The following is a 19,422-nucleotide window of genomic DNA, read 5'->3' as shown; positions in this document are numbered from 1 at the left end:
ATACATTGTAGCATAATATTACTATTATATTACAATGTTTCAATGTTAAGTCTATGTAACGTTTTTGCAATCTTTCGGAGTTGTATGGGATTATACTTAAGATAAGATTATTTTTGATAATTTTATTTTATTTTACACAAACTGTCAAAATTGAAAATTAGCTAATTTGTCAACTGCAAATAATATAAGTGAAGCAAATCGCAACGCACATATCGGTATCAAAAAAAAGAAGCAACGATACACTTCGAGACTTTCGACATAATATACCTTTTTTAGAAAGAATTAAAGAAATAGTTGTAATTACTATAAATATAGTTATTTTCAATGTCAATTATAAAGTTAAAGTTATTATTACTAGGCACAAGGTTATTATTCTATTCTGAATCACAATTATGGCATACATAATAAGAATCGCCTTTGGTACAGTTATTATGTGACCAACTCTTACAATATGTTACTTTCGTCCACAGAGTGTTACTTTTGTCCTTAGACACATTTTTTAGAATAGAAGTAATATAATCTAAATATGATTCAAGTCTTATCCAAATCAACTATAAAAATTTATAAACACATTGTAAAAGAATGCACCGGTAAATAATTACGTCGATATATATACTTTAATTAAGCATAGATAAAACACAAAATACTTACATGAATAATGTAAATACACTAATTTCACTCCTGCATATGCAACCGACGCGATCATTCTACAACAATTAGCTGAAAAGAAAGGGAATCGGAGCGTACGCGTTTGACTATATGTATAGTAAAAATTATATTCAACATATTATGTAGGTTAGTAAGAGGCTTGTTATTTTCATGACGCTGTTACCTTTGCCCCCGGTCTGCCCTATAAATATATATACAGGGTGTTGAAAAAAAAGGGTCACATATTTTGATAGCAGGTAGTATTAATCAAAACAAGAAGAAAAGGTCTAATTAACATGGGTCCTAAGACTAATATCTTCAAAGATACAAGCTATTTTGTTATTTGAGCTCTTTGTCATTTTCTTATTAGTCGTGTCATCTTTAGAATGTAATGAACAAAGGAGTAGGGGAGAGTGGGGTACAATGGGGATATCTTTTTTCTATGTGCCTTAAAAAATAAAAAATAAACAAAGAGAGATAAAGAAACAATTTTTATTTTAATATGAAATGTAATCATTTATCTTCCATAAAAAAACTGAAGTAAAGAAACTGAATGTATGATAACAAAATAAAAACTCTTTTTTTACAAAAAACAAGAAATTTTAATGCTGACTCAGCATTAGAGGAGGTGCTCTATGTGATTGCCATTCACTCTCACGCATCTTTCAGCCCTACGTCTTAGAGAATCACGCACTTGTTCATTACATTCTAAAGATGACACGACTAATAAGAAAATGACAAAGAGCTCAAATAACAAAATAGCTTGTATCCTTGAAGATATTAGTCTTAGGACCCATGTTAATTAGACCTTTTCTTCTTGTTTTGATCAATACTACCTGCTATTAAAATATGTGACCCTTTTTTTTCAACACCCTGTATATAGAGAGATATTAATGATACATACATGTGTGTGTGTGTGTGTGTGTGTGTTTGTGTCATTAAGCAAGGAGGAATTGTTCAATCGTCTGTATCTCAAGCATAAAATTCTGATTATTAATATGCCCTTGAGCTAATGAACGGCTATAAGTATAAGTCTGCGATTTACATTATCAGTTCAAGAAGAATGGTTTTACTGGCATGTATCTCCTTGGTGAGATTTACAATTGCATTTTAAACATTGGAGTGTTTCAATTGATCGTCGTATTAGAAAATTTATCAGGTAATATATAAAATAAAATTTCATAATACTATTGCAAAATCCAAACAATGGTTAATAATACTATAATTATTTTAAGAGCATGATTTTAATATAAATATTTAATATAAATTTTTCAAACATCACAAGCTGTCAGTTTTATACGATTTTTTTTTGTTATAATTTTATTAAATATATATTTTAACAGAAGTATTTTTACACAAATATGTTTAAGAATTAGATACACAACAAAACGATAGAACAAACACTTATAAGAAATCACAATAATTATAAAATTTGTATATTATATGAAAACACAATATAATAGAATAATAATTTTGTTAAAAAGTAAAATAAAAATTAATAAAATAAATCTTTGTTTATGACACAATTTGCGAATGCTTAATCAAATAGTTTTGGTTTATTACAAAATGCTCTGTTTACAAAACAATATAAGTATATTTATAGATCTAATTGTAAGATACTTTCGAACAAAGATTTGCATAGAAGTGAATTTTAAGTGGACATTGTGATGTAATCGCTTAAGAATTTTATACATTTATACAGTTATAGACTAAATAAAATTATAATTAAAATATTAATGCTAAAAACAGTTTATATGTTAAATGTTTGCGACAAGAATTGATACAAGAATTGATATAAGAATTGATATAAGAATAATACTAGTCCTATTTATGATATTATTACTTAATAGTTTTACAATAAATTCTCACGAAATTTTATCTCTTACAATAAAAAGCAATTGCAAGCAATGGTCGAAAAATTAAAAATATTTTTATTGGATTTATATATTTTTCATTACATAAATAATATTTTTTTTCCATTTACAATGAGCAAGTTTAACATATTTTTGCATAAAAGTTGATTATAAAAAATATACAATTAACGCATTTCAGTGATCTTTCTATTATTCTCTCTCTCTTTATGTCTCTTTCTATTTAGGATTAACATTTAGAATAACAAGATAATTATCAATTTTGTCGGAGAATTACTACCATTTATTGTGTAATACATGTGAAAAATCAAAGAAACAATAAACAGAATAAGCTTAATTTGAAAGTTAAGAATATCAACATTAAGGAACGATGTTTATAAATATATTGTTATTATTCATATTTATTTTATCGATATATTATTATTACGTAGATTATGGAAAAAAAGGTCGACTCCTTCATCTTTTACCGGGACCCCAAAGCGTTCCGATTTTCGGCAATATATTCCAGCTCCCACTTTCAGCAGGCAAGTACAAACTATCTACTCTATTTAATTGACAAATAACTCATCATTTATGCATACATACACAAGCAAAAATATTAAAACCATAAATCCTTTGCTCTGAAACGTATACTTATCAAGATTATTATTATACATGCAGATTACATATCGGAGCACTTCTCTTTGGAATAATCATTTGTAATTAACTTTTTTAATTATTTTTCTATTTTCAAGATAAAGATGCACTAATATTGAAAATAACAATAAAATTAGTTGTACTAAAATTTTTTGATAATTAAAAATTTAATCAAAATTGGCAAATTAGAGACACAGCACGGTAGTTGGTGTGCAAGAGAGAAACAATACTTCCTTCCTTCTGATTATTCGTGTACTTCAAATTAAATATAACTATATCAACAAAAATGAACGTTTCGAATGATCTTTTGATCCTTCTTCAGTGCGACGTTAACAATATGCGAAACAAATTGTTGCACATGACTCATCAAATTATAAAAATATCTGTTCTTGATGCATTGATTAGTAGAACGCATACATGTTAGATTGTATCTCGCAGATATCTGGTAAGCACATGTTTCAAATAATTCTTCAAATTATTGTATTGTAATGTGATTAATCTAACAAGTCAAGTAAAAATATGAATACAAGGAAATATTACGTAATATGCGTAATATACGAAATATACGTAAATTAACTCTTTATACTTTAATTACTAGTCAGAAACATGACTCATCAGATTCTGCGCTTTTTACAAATTGATAATGATATGTCGTTGTGTATCTCTCATGTTGACTTAAGATTCAATGATGGAATTAGACATATTTCTTTCAATTTGCTATTTTATTGTAGGTATGTGGATAGCTTTGGCGATTCCTTCTTCTATGTTCAATGAGGTCTTGGATATCTTCAACTCTTTTCATCCGAGATTTTAGTTTACAATGGAAGAAGGAATAATAAACTTAATTTCTTTGATGTTACGATAGTCGTGAACAATAATTTAACTGAATTTGAGATCATAAACCCACTTTTTCTGGGAGATATCTAAATTAAAAATGGAATCATTCACTATGCTATAAGAGAGGAATAATTGTAGGATTGGTGGATTCTTATTGTCACATCCCAGTGCCTTTTTATTGTCACATCCCAGATTTCACTAAAAAAACTTTGAGCTGATAATCAGTATTTCCTTGGATAATGGTTATCCTCTGGCTTACATTTTCAATGTAATACGAGAACATCTGAGGTTGCTAGTAGCCAAGAATCAAACAAATTTAGAGTTTAATGAGAACCTTTAAAGAACCCTCTTGATATTTCACAATACCTTACATATCAACAATAATATTCGGAACAATTTAAATGAATTCTTAGCGATCATGACACAGGATTATCTTATTTTGACCTACATAAATTTCAGTTAGTTTTGTCATAAAAACATAATGCTAAAAGATTCATGCAGCAATATATGAAGTCTCATGCAATGATTGCGAAGCGTCATATGTCGGTTAGATTAGTAGACAAATAAAAAAACGAATTTCGGGATACCGAAACTATATCCAGAGTAATACTTCGCAATTTTTAGTCATAACCAATCATAGACTCAAATTTGGTCATGATTTTAATTGGGGAGAATCTGAAATTTTGGGCAGAGAGTCCTGATTTGACAAAAGATTTGTCTCTGAAATACTGTTTATCAAACGACAAAAAATAGCTTGAATTTGCAGAGTAATATAGAGGACTTGCATCACGCATTTGCAACGATAATCGATAATTTATCGAAAATATGAGATGTTTGTTCACATATTTATATGTTTGCTATTATCAAGTCAACCGAGTTTGTTCTCGGTTAAGTCTATGTTTACTTCCTAACAACCGAAGACATATTTATACATTTCATCATCGAATCTTAAGCCAACTTGAAAGATACATAATGGTATAGTTAAACAGTTAATTAACACTACAATTGACAACAATATATTGTAACACGTATATTTACGCTACGTTAATCTAACGTTATCTATCGAAGACAGATATTTTTATAATTTGATGCGTATAACACTTTGTAAGATATATTATTAAAGTTGCACCGAAGAGGGATCAAAAGATCATCCGAAACGTTCGCTTTTCTCAATGTAATTATATTTAATTTGAAATATACGAAGGATAATCAGAAGGAAGGAAGTATTGTTTCTTCCTTGCGCTCCAACTATTGCACTGTGTCTCTAATTTGCCAATTTTGATTTAATCTTTAATTATCATTATTTGAACCAATTTTCAATTTTATTTAATTTTTATATCAATACTTATAATATATTTTTCAGTGGAACAATAGAAGTTATTGTGTACAGTATCTGACAAATATTATCCTATTTTCAAACTATGGGGATTGATCGAATTTATTGTGTCTATCCGTCATCCAGATGATCTGGAAGTAATAAAAAAATTTCTGGAAAGATTTAATTCTCTATAGATATTACAATTTAGATTTACAATTTAGATTTACAAGATCTACTATTTCACAAGATTTTTGCTGACAAAAATATTTCTTCAAAGAATAAAAAGATCGATACAGAACTCCATACAGATTAGATTAAAATATGAGATACAATTAATAAATTATTTGTGTATTTGAGATTGAATGCTACTAAATAGATGTTTCCGGTGATTTTAGAAGATACTAAGCACATCGATAAAAGTCGTGCATATAATGTATTACATCCCTGGTTTGGCACAGGTCTCCTCATCAGTACAGGTACCATAATAATATTAGTATATAAAAACGTACAAACTTTTTTATTACAGTTTGTTATCGTGTATTAAGGGAATATTCTAGTCTAGCGGAAAAATTGATTTTTTTTCCTATTTTGCAAATATTTGGTATGGAAAATATGCCTGTAAGAAGATTTAGTCCGATTCACAAAATTGATAAAGTTATAGCATCTGGTATGGAGCGATCTCGGCACTCGAGCCGCGCGGCGCACAATAGAGCATTTTGTCATTTATATTTCGGTTAAGTTCAGCTAATGAACTGCTTGAACGTTGTTTAGGAGCAGAAACATAAAATAGCAACGAAAATTTTTTGAATTTATTGATTTGGACTTTTGCCTCAAAACATCTTCATTCCGGGGCAAAGATGATTGAAGTAGCAACTTTTCTGACAGTTATTACCTTCAATGAAGAATTTATACCAATTTTGAAAGTTATGAACGTAATGAGAGTGACTATTGGTCATAGCAAACGAAGATGTACGTAAATTCTCGGAACAAAGCTCGTATCACCTGCTCAGAACGGCATTCAATTGACTTCGTTAGAGACGAGAGAATAAATCGCAGGGAAGAGAGAACTGCTCGGCAGGACTTCTATGAGCAGGAGGAAGGTCCCCTCTATAGTCCTGCACTAACTGATTGATCGTAAATTATCTTCATGTAAGTACTCTATATTCAGTACAAAAAACTTTAAACATGTTTTTCTCAAAATCATGTTTTTCTTTTTGGCTCTCATGATATTTCAAAAACCAGTTGATCAATTAAGCCAAACTTATGCATATGTACATCTTCAGCATGGTGAAAAAATGATAAAAATCGAAATTTAATTTTCTAAATAACGTCATTTTTTCAATATTTTTTTTTATTTTGGTACTTGCTATAGCCAAACTCATAGTAATTAAGAATCTCTTTGGTTTTTTGTTTCAGATAAGAAGAACAGCCGGAATCATGAGAGCTATGGATCAATTCTTTTTTCATGATCTTATTCAATTTTATATATCGCACTTATTTAACATTATTTTTTAGTGAAAAAATTTTGAAACATACTTCAAGTATGTATAAATATTTGGGAAAAAACCATATCTTCAAAAAATTAATACTTGTCTTTAAACAAATTCGTAAATATAGCATACAAAAAAATTCGAGACTGGAATACTTCATTAAATTCGCAATTTTAAATCAAACATCATTACGTAACAGACTTTTTAATAAATTTTAGTATATTTTTTATTTACCAATCTATAAAAGATTTAATTACAAAATTATAATTAAATTCAAGTTAATACTTTCAACATTTATCGTAGAAATTTCATGAGAAGATATATTTAAAGGATTATAAAAGAACTTTTTGCGACATAAAAAGAAATAAATGTAGAATAATATTGTTATTTAATATTGGGCAATAAACATTAAACTAAAGAGGCACTATAATATTTATAAGTCTTATATTCTATTATTTGTATTTTATCGCATAATTTTGCGTTATCTTGTTTTTCTTTTAGGCGTTAAATGGCAAGCACGGCGAAAGATATTAACACCTGCATTCCATTTTAATATATTGAATCAGTTCGTCGATATCTTGATCAATGAAAGTAATTGCATGACAAAATCTTTAAAGGATGTCGGAGGCACATTTGTAAAGGATTTATTACCATTTATTAGTGAATATACGTTAAATGCGATATGCGGTAATATTCTATAAATAATTCATCTTTTTATCTACATTAAATACGTTATTGAGGCCGTGTTCACTGCACGTGCACGAAAAACCTGACCTATTTGCCAACATTGTACGGTGCGCATGGTGCTTGAGGCTGTACGCTATTTTATGTTTATATTTTAATTTTTTTAAAAACAGAATCAAAATTATTCACATGTTATCTAATCTATTTATTTTATTTTCAATCATTGTTTCAGTGATATCAATTAGAAGTTGTTCTCTTATTAAATAAATTATATTCAAAATAGCGATATTGAAAAATATCATGCATAGTTCTTATAAAATCTGGGTAAATATTTACATTATCTTTACATAGCCAGCCCCAAATGACTTGACTTTGACATATATTATTAAGATCACTGCCCTGAGTAACATCCAAAAGATTTTAGGCGTCGTTCGTTGTTTATTAAAAAATTATAAACAAAAGAGACACGAATTTCACGTAATCTTTAAACATCTTGTGCATTTAATGGAATGTTTTTTTGACATATACGTGGTTATTTAATTATTTATTTTGCGTTTTTAAAAATAAGAAATAGTTATTAATAAATATTAAATTATTCAGAAGTGGTATGGAGTGGACCTCGTTTAGTGTGGAAAGTTGCAAACCTATGTGGAAGCGTATAATAATAGACCTCGCTTCGCACTGACTCAGGGGTGATGTGGGGTGGATCTCGCTTCACGTGGAAAGTTGCAAACCTATATGAAATCAAATCTATGTGGAACTGTACAATAGAGATCTATTATTGTATGATTTCACATAGCTTTGCAACTTTCTACGTGAAGCGAGGTTCACCCCACACCATCCCTGAGTCAGTGCGAAACAAAGTCTATTATTGTACGCTTCCACATAGGTTTGTAATTTTCCACACAAAACCAGATTCTCAATTATAATCGATGTATATGCAAAGGTCAAAGAAATTGAGATGTTCTTCAATATGCTTATTCCTTTATAACTTTAGGAAGGAAAACGTTGTTTCTTCTGGCATAGACAATCATATTGTGCATTTTATGTCCACGAATTCTGGAACACTCTCTATAATAATAAATAAATTTTAGAAACTGCCATGGGCGTCTCTTTGCAAAAATTCGGCGAGTTTCAACAACAGTATCGAAATGCAATTTACGAAATAATCGAAATGATAATTTATAGGTAATTCAATATATGAGAGTATAATAAATAACTGTGTGACATGTCTGTGACATGTCTCCCTTAAATTATTATAATATTATAGCTATACATTTTGAAAAATAGATTGATTATTAAACAGTCATATGAACAACTAGTGTTTAACTATCAATGTTAAATATCGATTTGTTTAAGTCCGCAATTAGCAATTAACATGTATTGTACATGCTCTATTAAATGTTTTAATTAAATTGCTTTCAATCTTAAAACTATTGAAAAATTTAAAAAATATGAATTGTATGGGAAAAATTTGTAGATTAAAAAATATTAGATTTGATAAAAAAATATTTAGCTAAAACAAAAATACAATGTTTTTAGAAGGTTCTCTCTCTCTGTATAACTTTTTCATCACACATATAGTTTTAAATTTTTTATATATTTTCTATAATCTGTGATTCTTTAGAGTTAAGATTACTCTATTACTTCATGATAGCTTTAAATAATGCTTTTACAAAATAACATTATTATTGAAATTATATAACTTAATGAATTTTGTTTTAGAGCATTAAAGCCTTGGTTTCTTAGTGATTTATTATTCTCATTATCGCCACAAGGAAGAAAACAAACAAAGATCTTGAAGATATTGCATGGATTTACAGAAAAAGTATGTTATAAATCATGTTATCTCCTTAAATCCTTCGAGCATTTTTAAAAATTACAATAAATCTTGTAATATTAATAACATATTACATTATTAATATTTATAATGTAATACAATATGCCATTGCTATTTAATACAAAAATTAAATATCGTACTCGTGTATAGGTCATCGCGGAAAGAAAACTTTATCATGAACGCACAGGTAATCGATTCTTAAAGAATCTTGAAGGTGATAAAGAGGTGGAGGCAGAAGATATTGAAGTATTTGGAAGTATGTAAGAAATCAGACTTTCTCAACTTAAATTCGACTTTGCAATCTAAAATTATAAATTATACTTGCTCTATTTACACTAAATATATGTATAATTACATACGAAATGATGCAATACATGTTCGCTATAAGAATAAATTATTACTATTTGTAAGAAAGTTTAAATTTTAAACTAGAACAATGTTATATAATTAAAGCGCAATGAACGCAAAAATGAGGTAATCGCTAATTGTTTATTTCTAGTTAAAAAAAACCGACTAGCCATGTTAGACCTTTTAATAGCGGCATCTCGAGAAAGTTCTTTAACTGATTTGGACATAAGAGAGGAAGTCGATACTTTCATGTTTGAAGTACGTATATGTAATATTTTTTTTAATTTTTTGTACATATTATCTAAGCACATATAACAATATGACGATCTGATTATAGGGTCTTGATACTACAGCAGCGGGTATAATGTTTGCTTTATTATTATTAGCTGAACACAAAGATGTCCAGGTATACCTCAATATCTTATGACATAATATTTAAATATTTAATATTTAAATATTTAATATTTAAATATAATACACTGTAAACAAGTACTTGATATTTGTACTACTTTGAATAAAAAGCGCAATTTAAATATTATGTCATAAGATATTGAGGTATACCTGGATATCTTTGTGTTCAGCTAATAGTAATAAAGCAAACATTATATATATATATATATATATATATATATATATATATATATATATATAGGGTGGGCCATTTTAATACGTCCACGGGAATATCTCCTCAGGTAAGGGCGATAGCGGAAAATGCCTCAGGCAAAAGTTGTATGGTTTGAAAGGGGCTATAAGATGGTGTCATTAGTTTGACCTTGGAAAGTCGTTTGAAGGTCACGTAAAGGTCACTTTCAATTTCTTAAACGGGACTCCCTACTTTTTATTGCATATTCTTGTAGTTTATCTCAAGAGCTTTCCAAAACACTATAATAAAGTATTTTTTTATTGAGTACTTTTCGAGTTATGAGGCTTGAAATCATTTCTTAATTTTACATAAATCATAAAATATCTAGCAAGACATTTTTTTTTCGTTTATCTTATCTTAATACTTTTATGTACAAAATAATGAGAGGAATCGATTGATGTAAAGAAAACACATAGTTGTTTTGAAGAAAAAATGTGTAATTTGCAATTAACAATTCCATATTTTTTCTTAAAAACAACTATGTGTTTTCTTTATACCAATTGATTCCTCTCATTATTTTGTGTATAAAAGTATTAAGGTAAGATAATCGAAAAATGAATATTTTACTAGATATTTTATGGTTTATGTAAAATTGAGAAATTATTTCAAGTCTTATAACTCGGAAAGTACTTGATGAAAAAATATTTAATTATAGTGTTTTGGAAAGCTCTCGACCTCAGCTATAAGAGAATATAATAAAAAATGTGGGTTGCCGTTTAAGATTTTTATAGTGACCTTGACCGCGCTTTTCGAGGGCATCCCAAGGTCAAATAAATACCATCAGCTAATAGATTTTGTTAAGCCATTCTTTTCTGTCTAAACTATTTTTTCAAAAAATTAATATTTTCTGAGATATTTAGCCGTTCCGGAACTTTTGCCCTACCCTGTATTATATACAGGGTGTCAAGCGTATATGTACCCAAAAAAAACCATAAGTAGATCTCGTTAAACTGAACTAAAAAGTCTTTTATCATTTTGTAAAAACTACGTAAAATTTCGAGATATTAAGAAAAAATATGTAATTTGCAATTAACAATTACATTTTTTTTTCGAAACAATTATGTATTTTTATTACATCAATTGATTCCTCTCATTATTTTGTACATAAAAGTATTGAAGTAAGATATACGAAAAATGAATATTTTACTAAATATTTTATGGTTTATGTAAAAATTGAGAAAATTCCGAAAGAATTAAAACTTCTCAAGACAAATATGAACAAATATGTTTTGATTTATTATGAATTTATTTATATTTATACATATAAAAAAAATTGAAAAATATATTTTAATTATTATCGATGATATAGGAACGTGTGAGGGTTGAAGTTAATACTATGATGCAAGAGAACGGAGGGAAACTTACGGTTAAGGATTCAAATTATATCACGTGACGATCTCCGAAATTCTAGATTAAAAGCGCCATCGCATATGAAATATTGTAAGTACTCAAATTCCACCGGTCTCCGGCAGTCTAAGTCGAACGCGGCATGTGTGTACATCGCCTATGCATAAATTGTTAGCATTTAAAATCACGTGCGCAATTAATTGAATTTGAGAGAAACTATGTACAAGTGTGAAAGCATTGTGTGGATGTGCGAGTAAGAGTGCAGCTTTGGCTAATTAATAAATTCAAGACATTTAAGTGAATAGTGTTGTATCTAATTTGCGTTTTATGACGCAAATTATCCTGCTATTCCTTTCTCCAGTAGATAAAAACTGGGATCCTGAAGACCATTTCATCATCTATTCCTCTACAAAAATTTGGCGATCCTGCCAGGATCAAAGGGAACTGCATCATCAATTTTCTTTCAACTGCAACGCTATTCAAAGGAAAAATTCCAATCTCGTGACGTCACAACGAAGCAACCATCGTTATTTGCTTCTTCATACGACGAACCGCTCATACTCTTCGAAACGATATGCGCACACACACAATCAACGCTTAAACCAAAACATACCGAACAAATAGACATTTTCGATAGACTCGACCTACCAGAGTTTACACTTATGTAACGCATTGCCGCCCAATATGATATTCAGTACGAGTCGACAATAGAATGTCCCATCTTTCGCTCAATCAATCTGGATCATCGTTCGACCAAACAATTATAGAAAAAAGCTTCAAACAAGAAAATATATCAACCAATATGGAAGAATTCCAGGATATGGATTTAGCAGACTTGCTCTCTGATCAAATGCAAGATTTTGAATCTCTGAAACGCCAGATAGAACAAATTGCATCTCTTATACAAAATAACAAACCAAGCTCAGTTCTTTCATGTAGAGAAGGATACATGAAACACTTGTGGATTAAATGTCAACATCGAAATTCTCAAGCATATCGCATCGCCACTGACGAAGAGAAAAAGGCACTCACATACTTCACTAGGAAAGAATTTGCCACCATGGAAAACCTCATCTTCGAGGCCTTCGACTCTCTTGCTGAACGACACGCGGAGCTACAACCACGGGATGTTCCAGTAGCGACACCTCCCATGGCAGCTACAAGCCTCGGCGAATCTTATGTAAGGTTAGCTCGTATCGAAATACCGAAATTTTCCGGCAAACAAACCGAATGGCAATCTTATCGTGATACTTTTACCGCACTTGTAAAGAATAATCGCACATATGACAATGTAACAAAATTGTGGCATTTACGCACTTCTCTCAATGGAGAAGCCTTTGATCTGATTTCTACTATGGATGTAACTAATGCGAATTTCGAAGTAGCATGGGATTTACTTGTTCGACAATATAATAATACAATTGCATTAACAAATGCTCACTTGAATGCGTTATTCGCTATTGATCCTATAAAAAAGGAATCGCCTGCACTACTTAGAAATTTGCGTAACTCAATTACAAAGCATCTTGGAGCGTTGAAACAATTAGGCCGCAATACGGATGGCTACGACGACATTTTGATTAATCGCGCTGTTGTTTTGTTAGATTTACGCACCAAACGTGATTGGGAACTCTCGCTTACTTCCAATACAGAGTATCCAAAATTCGATGATCTTGATAAATTTCTCTTAGCTCGTATACAAGTACTAGAGTCACTCGAAACATCGTCGTCCGAATCAATACATGTAAACAATCAAATGATTTCGAAGTCGAAAACAAAATTCCAATCATCATCGATCAAATCACATTTAGCTTCTAATACAGAAGATTCCTGTCAATTATGCAAAGAAAATCATAAGTTATTCAAATGTAAAAAATTCAAGCAAATTAGTCCAACAGAACGATTTGACTTAGTGAAAACGCATAAATGGTGCATCAATTGTTTGAAACCAAATCATAAAGTAACAGATTGCAAAAGCGATAAAAGTTGTTATAAATGTCAAAACGTCATCATACATGGTTACATAGAGATGTAGAAATTAAATCAAAAGACGATAACTCAAACGCGACACAGCAACTATCTTGCGAAAGCGGTATGCAGATCGTAAACAAATCTCCAACTTTGTCATACTTGTCTTGCTCGACAACAATATCACATACAAATATTCAGCTCGGAACAGCTCGCGTTTGGTGTTTAAGTCCGTCGCAAAGAGCAATAAGAGTTCGAGCATTACTCGATCCTGGATCAACGTGGTTTCATATCCCACGATCTCGCACGCGCGCTTGGCGTAAAGACGGAACGAATTTCAGAATCACTCTCTGGCGTTGGAGAATCCAACGCTGGGCCTGTCTCATCAGCCGCGCATATTCGCATTTCCGCTAATCATCATGGCCACTCATCTGTTCATACTACTACTATGATATTGCAAAAAATTACTTCATACAAACCTCAATACACGGGTGATTTATCCTCGTGGTCTCACTTGTCGAACCTCGATTTTGCAGATGACTTTTTTAATGATGATCCAATACATGTACTAATTGGTGCTAATCTTTATGGAGCATTTCTTCTCGATGGCGTACGCAAAGGTAAAATTGATGAACCCATTGCACAAAAAACAATCTTCGGTTGGGTTGTATCTGGTAATATGCAATGCCCAACCAAAGGTTTGAATAATGCAATTACTATTAATCATGTAATTACAAACTCAATGTTGAATTCAAATTTACAACGATTTTGGGAAATCGAGGAATTTCCACAGTCCAAATTACTTTCAGTAGAGGATGAAAATTGTGAAACCCATTTTCGACAAACACATAGACGGACTGATGACGGACGTTATATTGTACAGATTCCATTTAATTCGGATCTTCCACTGCCAATCGGCAAATCTCGATATGTCGCTGAATCATCTCTGAAAACTCTCGAATCTCGTCTAGCAAAAAATGATACTTATCGCCTAATGTACTCGGAATTTATGAAAGAATACGAAACTATGAATCATATGAGAGAAGTTCTCCCGTCTACACAACCATCTAAGTTATCAGTCGAACCTGTGTACTTACCACACCATGCCGTTTTCAGAGAGAGCAGTCAAACGACCAAATTAAGAGTGGTTTTCAATGCATCCTCGAAAACTTCAAATGGCATGTCATTAAACGACTTCATGTACAAAGGCCCTGCTTTGCAGGCAGACCTAATAACAATAATGATCAATTGGCGTTCATATAAATTTGTATTTACTGCGGATCTCGCTCGAATGTATCGCAATATCTTATTAGATGAAAATCATGTAGACTTTCAACGCATTTTATGGCGTTATTCTCATACTGAGCCTGTGAAAGAGTATCAACTCATGACTGTCACGTATGGAACACGTTCAGCGCCGTTCCTCGCGCTTCGTGTTGTCAAACAATTGGTAGAGGACGAAGGAAAGAGTTTTCCTCTCGCTTCACCAATACTTCTACACGATACATTTGTCGACGATCTTCTTTTTGGAGCACATAACAAGTGCAATGCGTTAGCCGCTCGAAATGAACTAATTCTATTACTCGATAGAGGAAAATTCCAAGCTCGCAAATGGACAAGCAACTCGCATGATTTACTTTTTGGTATAGATTCATCAGATCACGGACTTGCCTGGACAGCGCTTACAGGTGAAAATGATGGCATTAAATTACTTGGGATTAATTGGAATCCATCTAATGACATGTTCGGATTTAAAGTAACTATTGACATTCCAAAGCGAATTACTAAACGCACTACACTTTCGTTAATCGCAAAGCTATTTGACCCTATGGGCTGGCTATCACCTATCATCATTATTGGAAAATGCTTCATTCAAAACTTATTCCGTGAAAATTATTCATGGGATGATCCATTGCCGGAAAACCTAACTCAATCCATTCTCGATTATTTCCATTCACTGAATCAAATAACTTCAATTTCTATTCAACGATGGACTGGCTTTTCACCAAGTGTCCGTTCTGTACAAACCCACGGATTCTCTGATGCGTCAAAAATAGCTTACGGAGCTGCAATTTATTTACGAGTTGAAGATTACAACGGCCAAATCACTGTTACTTTATTAATGAGCAAATCAAAAGTCGCTCCAATAAAATCACAAAGCATTCCTAGACTTGAGCTTCAAGCATCCTTACTGCTAGCTCGATGTTTAACTTCAATTCGAAATGCAAGAGCCCTAACTCATGTACCCTTTCAATGTTGGACTGATGCAAGTATTGTTCTCACTTGGCTCAGTCAACATCCAGCAAAATGGAAAACGTTCATCGCAAATAGAGTGTCTGAAATACACTCATTACTTCCTGACCATACATGGCGGCATGTTCCTACTAAAACTAACCCTGCTGATCCTGTCTCTCGAGGAATGTCCGTCAGTCAACTGATTGACTCATCACTCTGGTGGCAAGGACCACCGTGGCTATCACATTCACAATCTGACTGGCCCGAAAATTTAATTCAATTGCCCTCTAATATAGATCTCGAAGAGAATAGAAAAATTCATGTCACTTTTACTGTATTCGTTTTCGATCAATTATCCGAATTGTATGAACGTTGCTCTAAATGGAGTAAAATTCTCCGAGCAGTAGCTTACATTCTAAAAGCAAAAGAAATTCTTTCTCACAAAGTAAACAAACATACGAGTGATACAAAGCTCCTTACGGCAAGCGACATCAACGCAGCAGAACAATTAGTTCTAAAACATTAACAAAACATCCTATTTCCACTTGAATTATCAAGTCTTCAAAACAATTTACCATGTCCAAAGAAAAGTAAGCTCTCGTCTCTCACTCCATATTTGACAGATTCTCTTATTCGAGTCGGCGGTCGCTTAGAGAACGCTGACCTCACTTTCGACAATCGGCATCCAATTATTCTAGCTAAGCATAGAGTTACAAAATTGATAATCGAAGATGTTCATAGAAGATGCCTGCATGGAGGCGTACGTTTAACTTTGAGTACTCTACTTGAAAATTATTGGGTGATAAATGCGAGAACTCTTGTGAAGTCTGTTGTTTACAATTGTTTGGAATGCGCAAAAGTAAGAGCGAAATTATCGCATCAAATTATGGCAAACTTGCCAAAGAGACGAATCACTCGACCTCCGCGTGCATTTATTGCGGAATCGACTATGTAGGTCCGCTTCAGGTACGTCTTAGTTCTGGTCGCGGCCATAAATCCCAACCCTGCTACATTGCTCTCTTCATTTGTTTCGCAGCAATTGTTTTAAAGCAATTCATCTAGAATTAGTATCGAATTATTCATCTGATGCGTTTATCGCGGCCTTCAAACGCTTTACTTCGCGTCGAGGATTGCCCGAGAGAATGTACAGCGACTGTGGTACGAATCTTCGTCGCGCTGATAGACTTATGAGAACTGCATACGACGAGGCAATCTCAAACACCGAGTTTCGAACTTTATTAACTAACGATCGAATTATGTGGATTTATAATCCACCTGCAGCCCCTCATTTTGGAGGATTATGGGAAGCGGGCGTGCGCAACGTTAAAGGACATCTTACGAAAATCTTGAAAAATCGAACTCCAACGTTTGAGGAACTAACAACAATACTTTGTCAAATTGAAGATGTTTTAAATTCACGTCCACTTGGACCCTTAACTGACGATATAGAAAGCTTTGAAGCTCTAACTCCTGGTCATTTCTTGACAGGCAGTAGCTTGATATCAATTCCTCAACCTTCTCTAATCTATTTAAATGAAAATCGTTTATCACGTTGGGAGGCCATGCAACAATGTTTTGAAATTTTTTGGCGTAAATGGTCTACTGATTATCTAAACTCACTTCAGCAACGCACAAAATGGCGTCTTGAACAACCTAATATAAAACTAGGACAACTAGTTTTGTTGAAACAACCAAACCTTCCAGCCTCGAAATGGCTTTTAGGAAGAATTATCGAATGCATTCCGGGTCGCGATGATAAAGTTCGCACTGTTCGAGTAAAAACTGAGAACTCAACCTTTCTACGTCCAATAACTGAGATTGCACAATTGCCAGTAGCTTTAGAGTCTGATAACACCGATTCCGAATGCACTCGTTAATATAATATCGATAAGTTAAATTTATAAAAGTTCACAAAGAATTATACTTATAAATCATTATTGTACGATTGATTGATCAAAATTCACCTTTATCTTCTGTCTATGTAATTAACTTTCACTGAAATTCTATCTATTCAATCAACTTCGATGAACTTGAATAATTAGTCACAAACAGCGAAACTCATTGTATTATGTACCGCACCGTAATATGTAACGAAAGTAAGCAACTACATGTAATATTCATCGAATCGTCCTATATTATTCGTTACTTTGATAATTATTTGAACCAGACGGTTCAAGGCGGGCGGTTTGTTAAGGATTCAAATTATATCACGTGACGATCTCCGAAATTCTAGATTAAAAGCGCCATCGCATATGAAATATTGTAAGTACTCAAATTCCATCGGTCTCCGGCAGTCTAAGTCGAACGCGGCATGTGTGTACATCGCCTATGCATAAATTGTTAGCATTTAAAATCACGTGCGCAATTAATTGAATTTGAGAGAAACTATGTACAAGTGTGAAAGCATTGTGTGGATGTGCGAGTAAGAGTGCAGCTTTGGCTAATTAATAAATTCAAGACATTTAAGTGAATAGTGTTGTATCTAATTTGCGTTTTATGACGCAAATTATCCTGCTATTCCTTTCTCCAGTAGATAAAAACTGGGATCCTGAAGACCATTTCATCATCTATTCCTCTACACTTACCATGAAATCATTGCAAAATTTATCATATTTAGACAGATGTTTAAAAGAAACGCTACGTTTGTATCCCAGCGTGTTTTTAGTATTACGAGATACTGCGGAAGATGTAAAACTACGTAATTAATCACTTTATTTGATATGTTTTTGAATATGTCACATAACACGAAGCATAAATTATAGAACGTAAAATTTAATATACATATTATATTACATTTTAAAAATACAATATTATGTACATATTATTTTTCTCAAAAAAATCTTATTTTTATAAATTTTGAAATTTTATAATACTTTTCAGATTCATATGTCGTACCTGCTGGAACAATCTTACATCTTAATATTTATGGAGTTCACAGAGATCCTAATTTTTGGCCAAATCCAGAAGTATTTGATCCAGATAGATTCTTGCCCAAGAAGATGCAGAATCGTCATCCTTATTCCTACCTGCCATTCAGCGCAGGACCAAGAAATTGCATAGGTGAATTGATCGTGATTTTCATTTCTCTTCATGCTGATAATTTTTGACAGACTTCGAATTTTATGTATTATTAGGTCAACGATTCGGTATGTTGGAATTAAAGGCTATGATAGCTCCTTTGGAGCACAATTTTTATTTGGAGCCCATTGAGTATTTAAAGGATATTCAATTGAAGGCCGATATAATACTTCGTCCTTCTCATCCGGTTCATATGAAATTCATACCCATCAAATGCAAATAGCCGTTTAAAACTAACACAAATACTACATGAGTGTAAGATGTGCAAATTGCGAGAAAATCGTTATACATATTATTATATTATATCGTTATACATTATATTATATACATATATGCATTTATAAACAAAATACACATTGTATATGAACATTGTATTTAAAAATATGGAGATGGATATTGTTTGCTAACAAAAATATAAATAATTTTTAATATTTAAAAATCAATATGGTTCTCATTTAAAAAATAATTATTTGACTAGA

General features: G+C 31.8%; 3 protein-coding genes across 5 annotated transcripts; all 3 read left to right on the top strand.

Moving 5' to 3' along the window:
• The first annotated feature begins 1,715 nt into the window (after nt 1-1,715).
• On the top strand, nt 1,716-5,691 carry LOC145973660 (putative cytochrome P450 514A4). Its single transcript, XM_083103192.1, has 3 exons — nt 1,716-1,807; nt 2,951-3,043; nt 5,356-5,691. Exons 1-3 carry the CDS (start codon nt 1,726-1,728, stop codon nt 5,364-5,366), a joined length of 186 nt encoding a protein of 61 aa, XP_082959318.1. The 5' UTR covers nt 1,716-1,725; the 3' UTR covers nt 5,367-5,691.
• Nucleotides 5,692-6,325: 634 nt separating this feature from the next.
• On the top strand, nt 6,326-19,382 carry LOC145973658 (cytochrome P450 4C1-like). Of its 3 annotated transcripts, XM_083103190.1 has the most exons (12): nt 6,326-6,459; nt 6,727-6,851; nt 7,302-7,487; nt 8,579-8,672; nt 9,210-9,312; nt 9,475-9,580; nt 9,824-9,930; nt 10,010-10,078; nt 11,625-11,674; nt 18,445-18,563; nt 18,746-18,925; nt 19,000-19,382. In XM_083103190.1, the coding sequence occupies exons 2-12, from the start codon at nt 6,776-6,778 to the stop codon at nt 19,164-19,166; spliced, it is 1,257 nt and encodes a 418-aa protein (XP_082959316.1). In that variant the 5' UTR covers nt 6,326-6,459; nt 6,727-6,775; the 3' UTR covers nt 19,167-19,382. The 3 variants fall into 3 exon arrangements, with proteins under 3 accessions (XP_082959316.1, XP_082959314.1, XP_082959313.1); XM_083103188.1 differs by lacking the exons at nt 6,326-6,459; nt 6,727-6,851; nt 7,302-7,487; ... (6 more) ...; nt 18,746-18,925; nt 19,000-19,382 and adding exons at nt 10,101-10,364; nt 12,027-13,706 and having other exon boundaries at nt 11,625-11,755; XM_083103187.1 differs by lacking the exons at nt 6,326-6,459; nt 6,727-6,851; nt 7,302-7,487; ... (6 more) ...; nt 18,746-18,925; nt 19,000-19,382 and adding exons at nt 10,101-10,364; nt 12,024-13,706 and having other exon boundaries at nt 11,625-11,755.
• LOC145973654 (uncharacterized) lies at nt 12,768-16,403 on the top strand. The gene is made up of 2 exons (XM_083103182.1): nt 12,768-12,842; nt 14,167-16,403. Exon 2 carries the CDS (start codon nt 14,310-14,312, stop codon nt 16,389-16,391), a length of 2,082 nt encoding a protein of 693 aa, XP_082959308.1. The 5' UTR covers nt 12,768-12,842; nt 14,167-14,309; the 3' UTR covers nt 16,392-16,403.
• Nucleotides 19,383-19,422: the final 40 nt, after the last annotated feature.

The sequence above is a fragment of the Camponotus vicinus genome, unplaced genomic scaffold (assembly GCF_025532165.1).
Source record: "Camponotus vicinus isolate PSW18456_S1 unplaced genomic scaffold, iyCamVici1.0 SCAF_6, whole genome shotgun sequence".
Taxonomy (NCBI): domain Eukaryota; kingdom Metazoa; phylum Arthropoda; class Insecta; order Hymenoptera; family Formicidae; genus Camponotus; species Camponotus vicinus.
Note: the sequence above shows the minus strand (reverse complement) of the source record. Positions and strands in the feature narration are given on the sequence as shown.

What these genes read in the sequence shown, in the direction of transcription:
- LOC145973660 (XM_083103192.1), top strand. Translation starts at nt 1,726, where the DNA reads ATGTATCTCCTTGGTGAGATTTACAATTGCATTTTAAACATTGGAGTG. An exon ending in CGTATTAGAAAATTTATCAG is followed by an intron (nt 1,808 to 2,950) that starts GTAATATATAAA and finishes ATTATTACGTAG; the next exon opens with ATTATGGAAAAAAAGGTCGA.
- LOC145973658 (XM_083103188.1), top strand. Translation starts at nt 12,375, where the DNA reads ATGTCCCATCTTTCGCTCAATCAATCTGGATCATCGTTCGACCAAACA.
- LOC145973654 (XM_083103182.1), top strand. Translation starts at nt 14,310, where the DNA reads ATGCAATGCCCAACCAAAGGTTTGAATAATGCAATTACTATTAATCAT.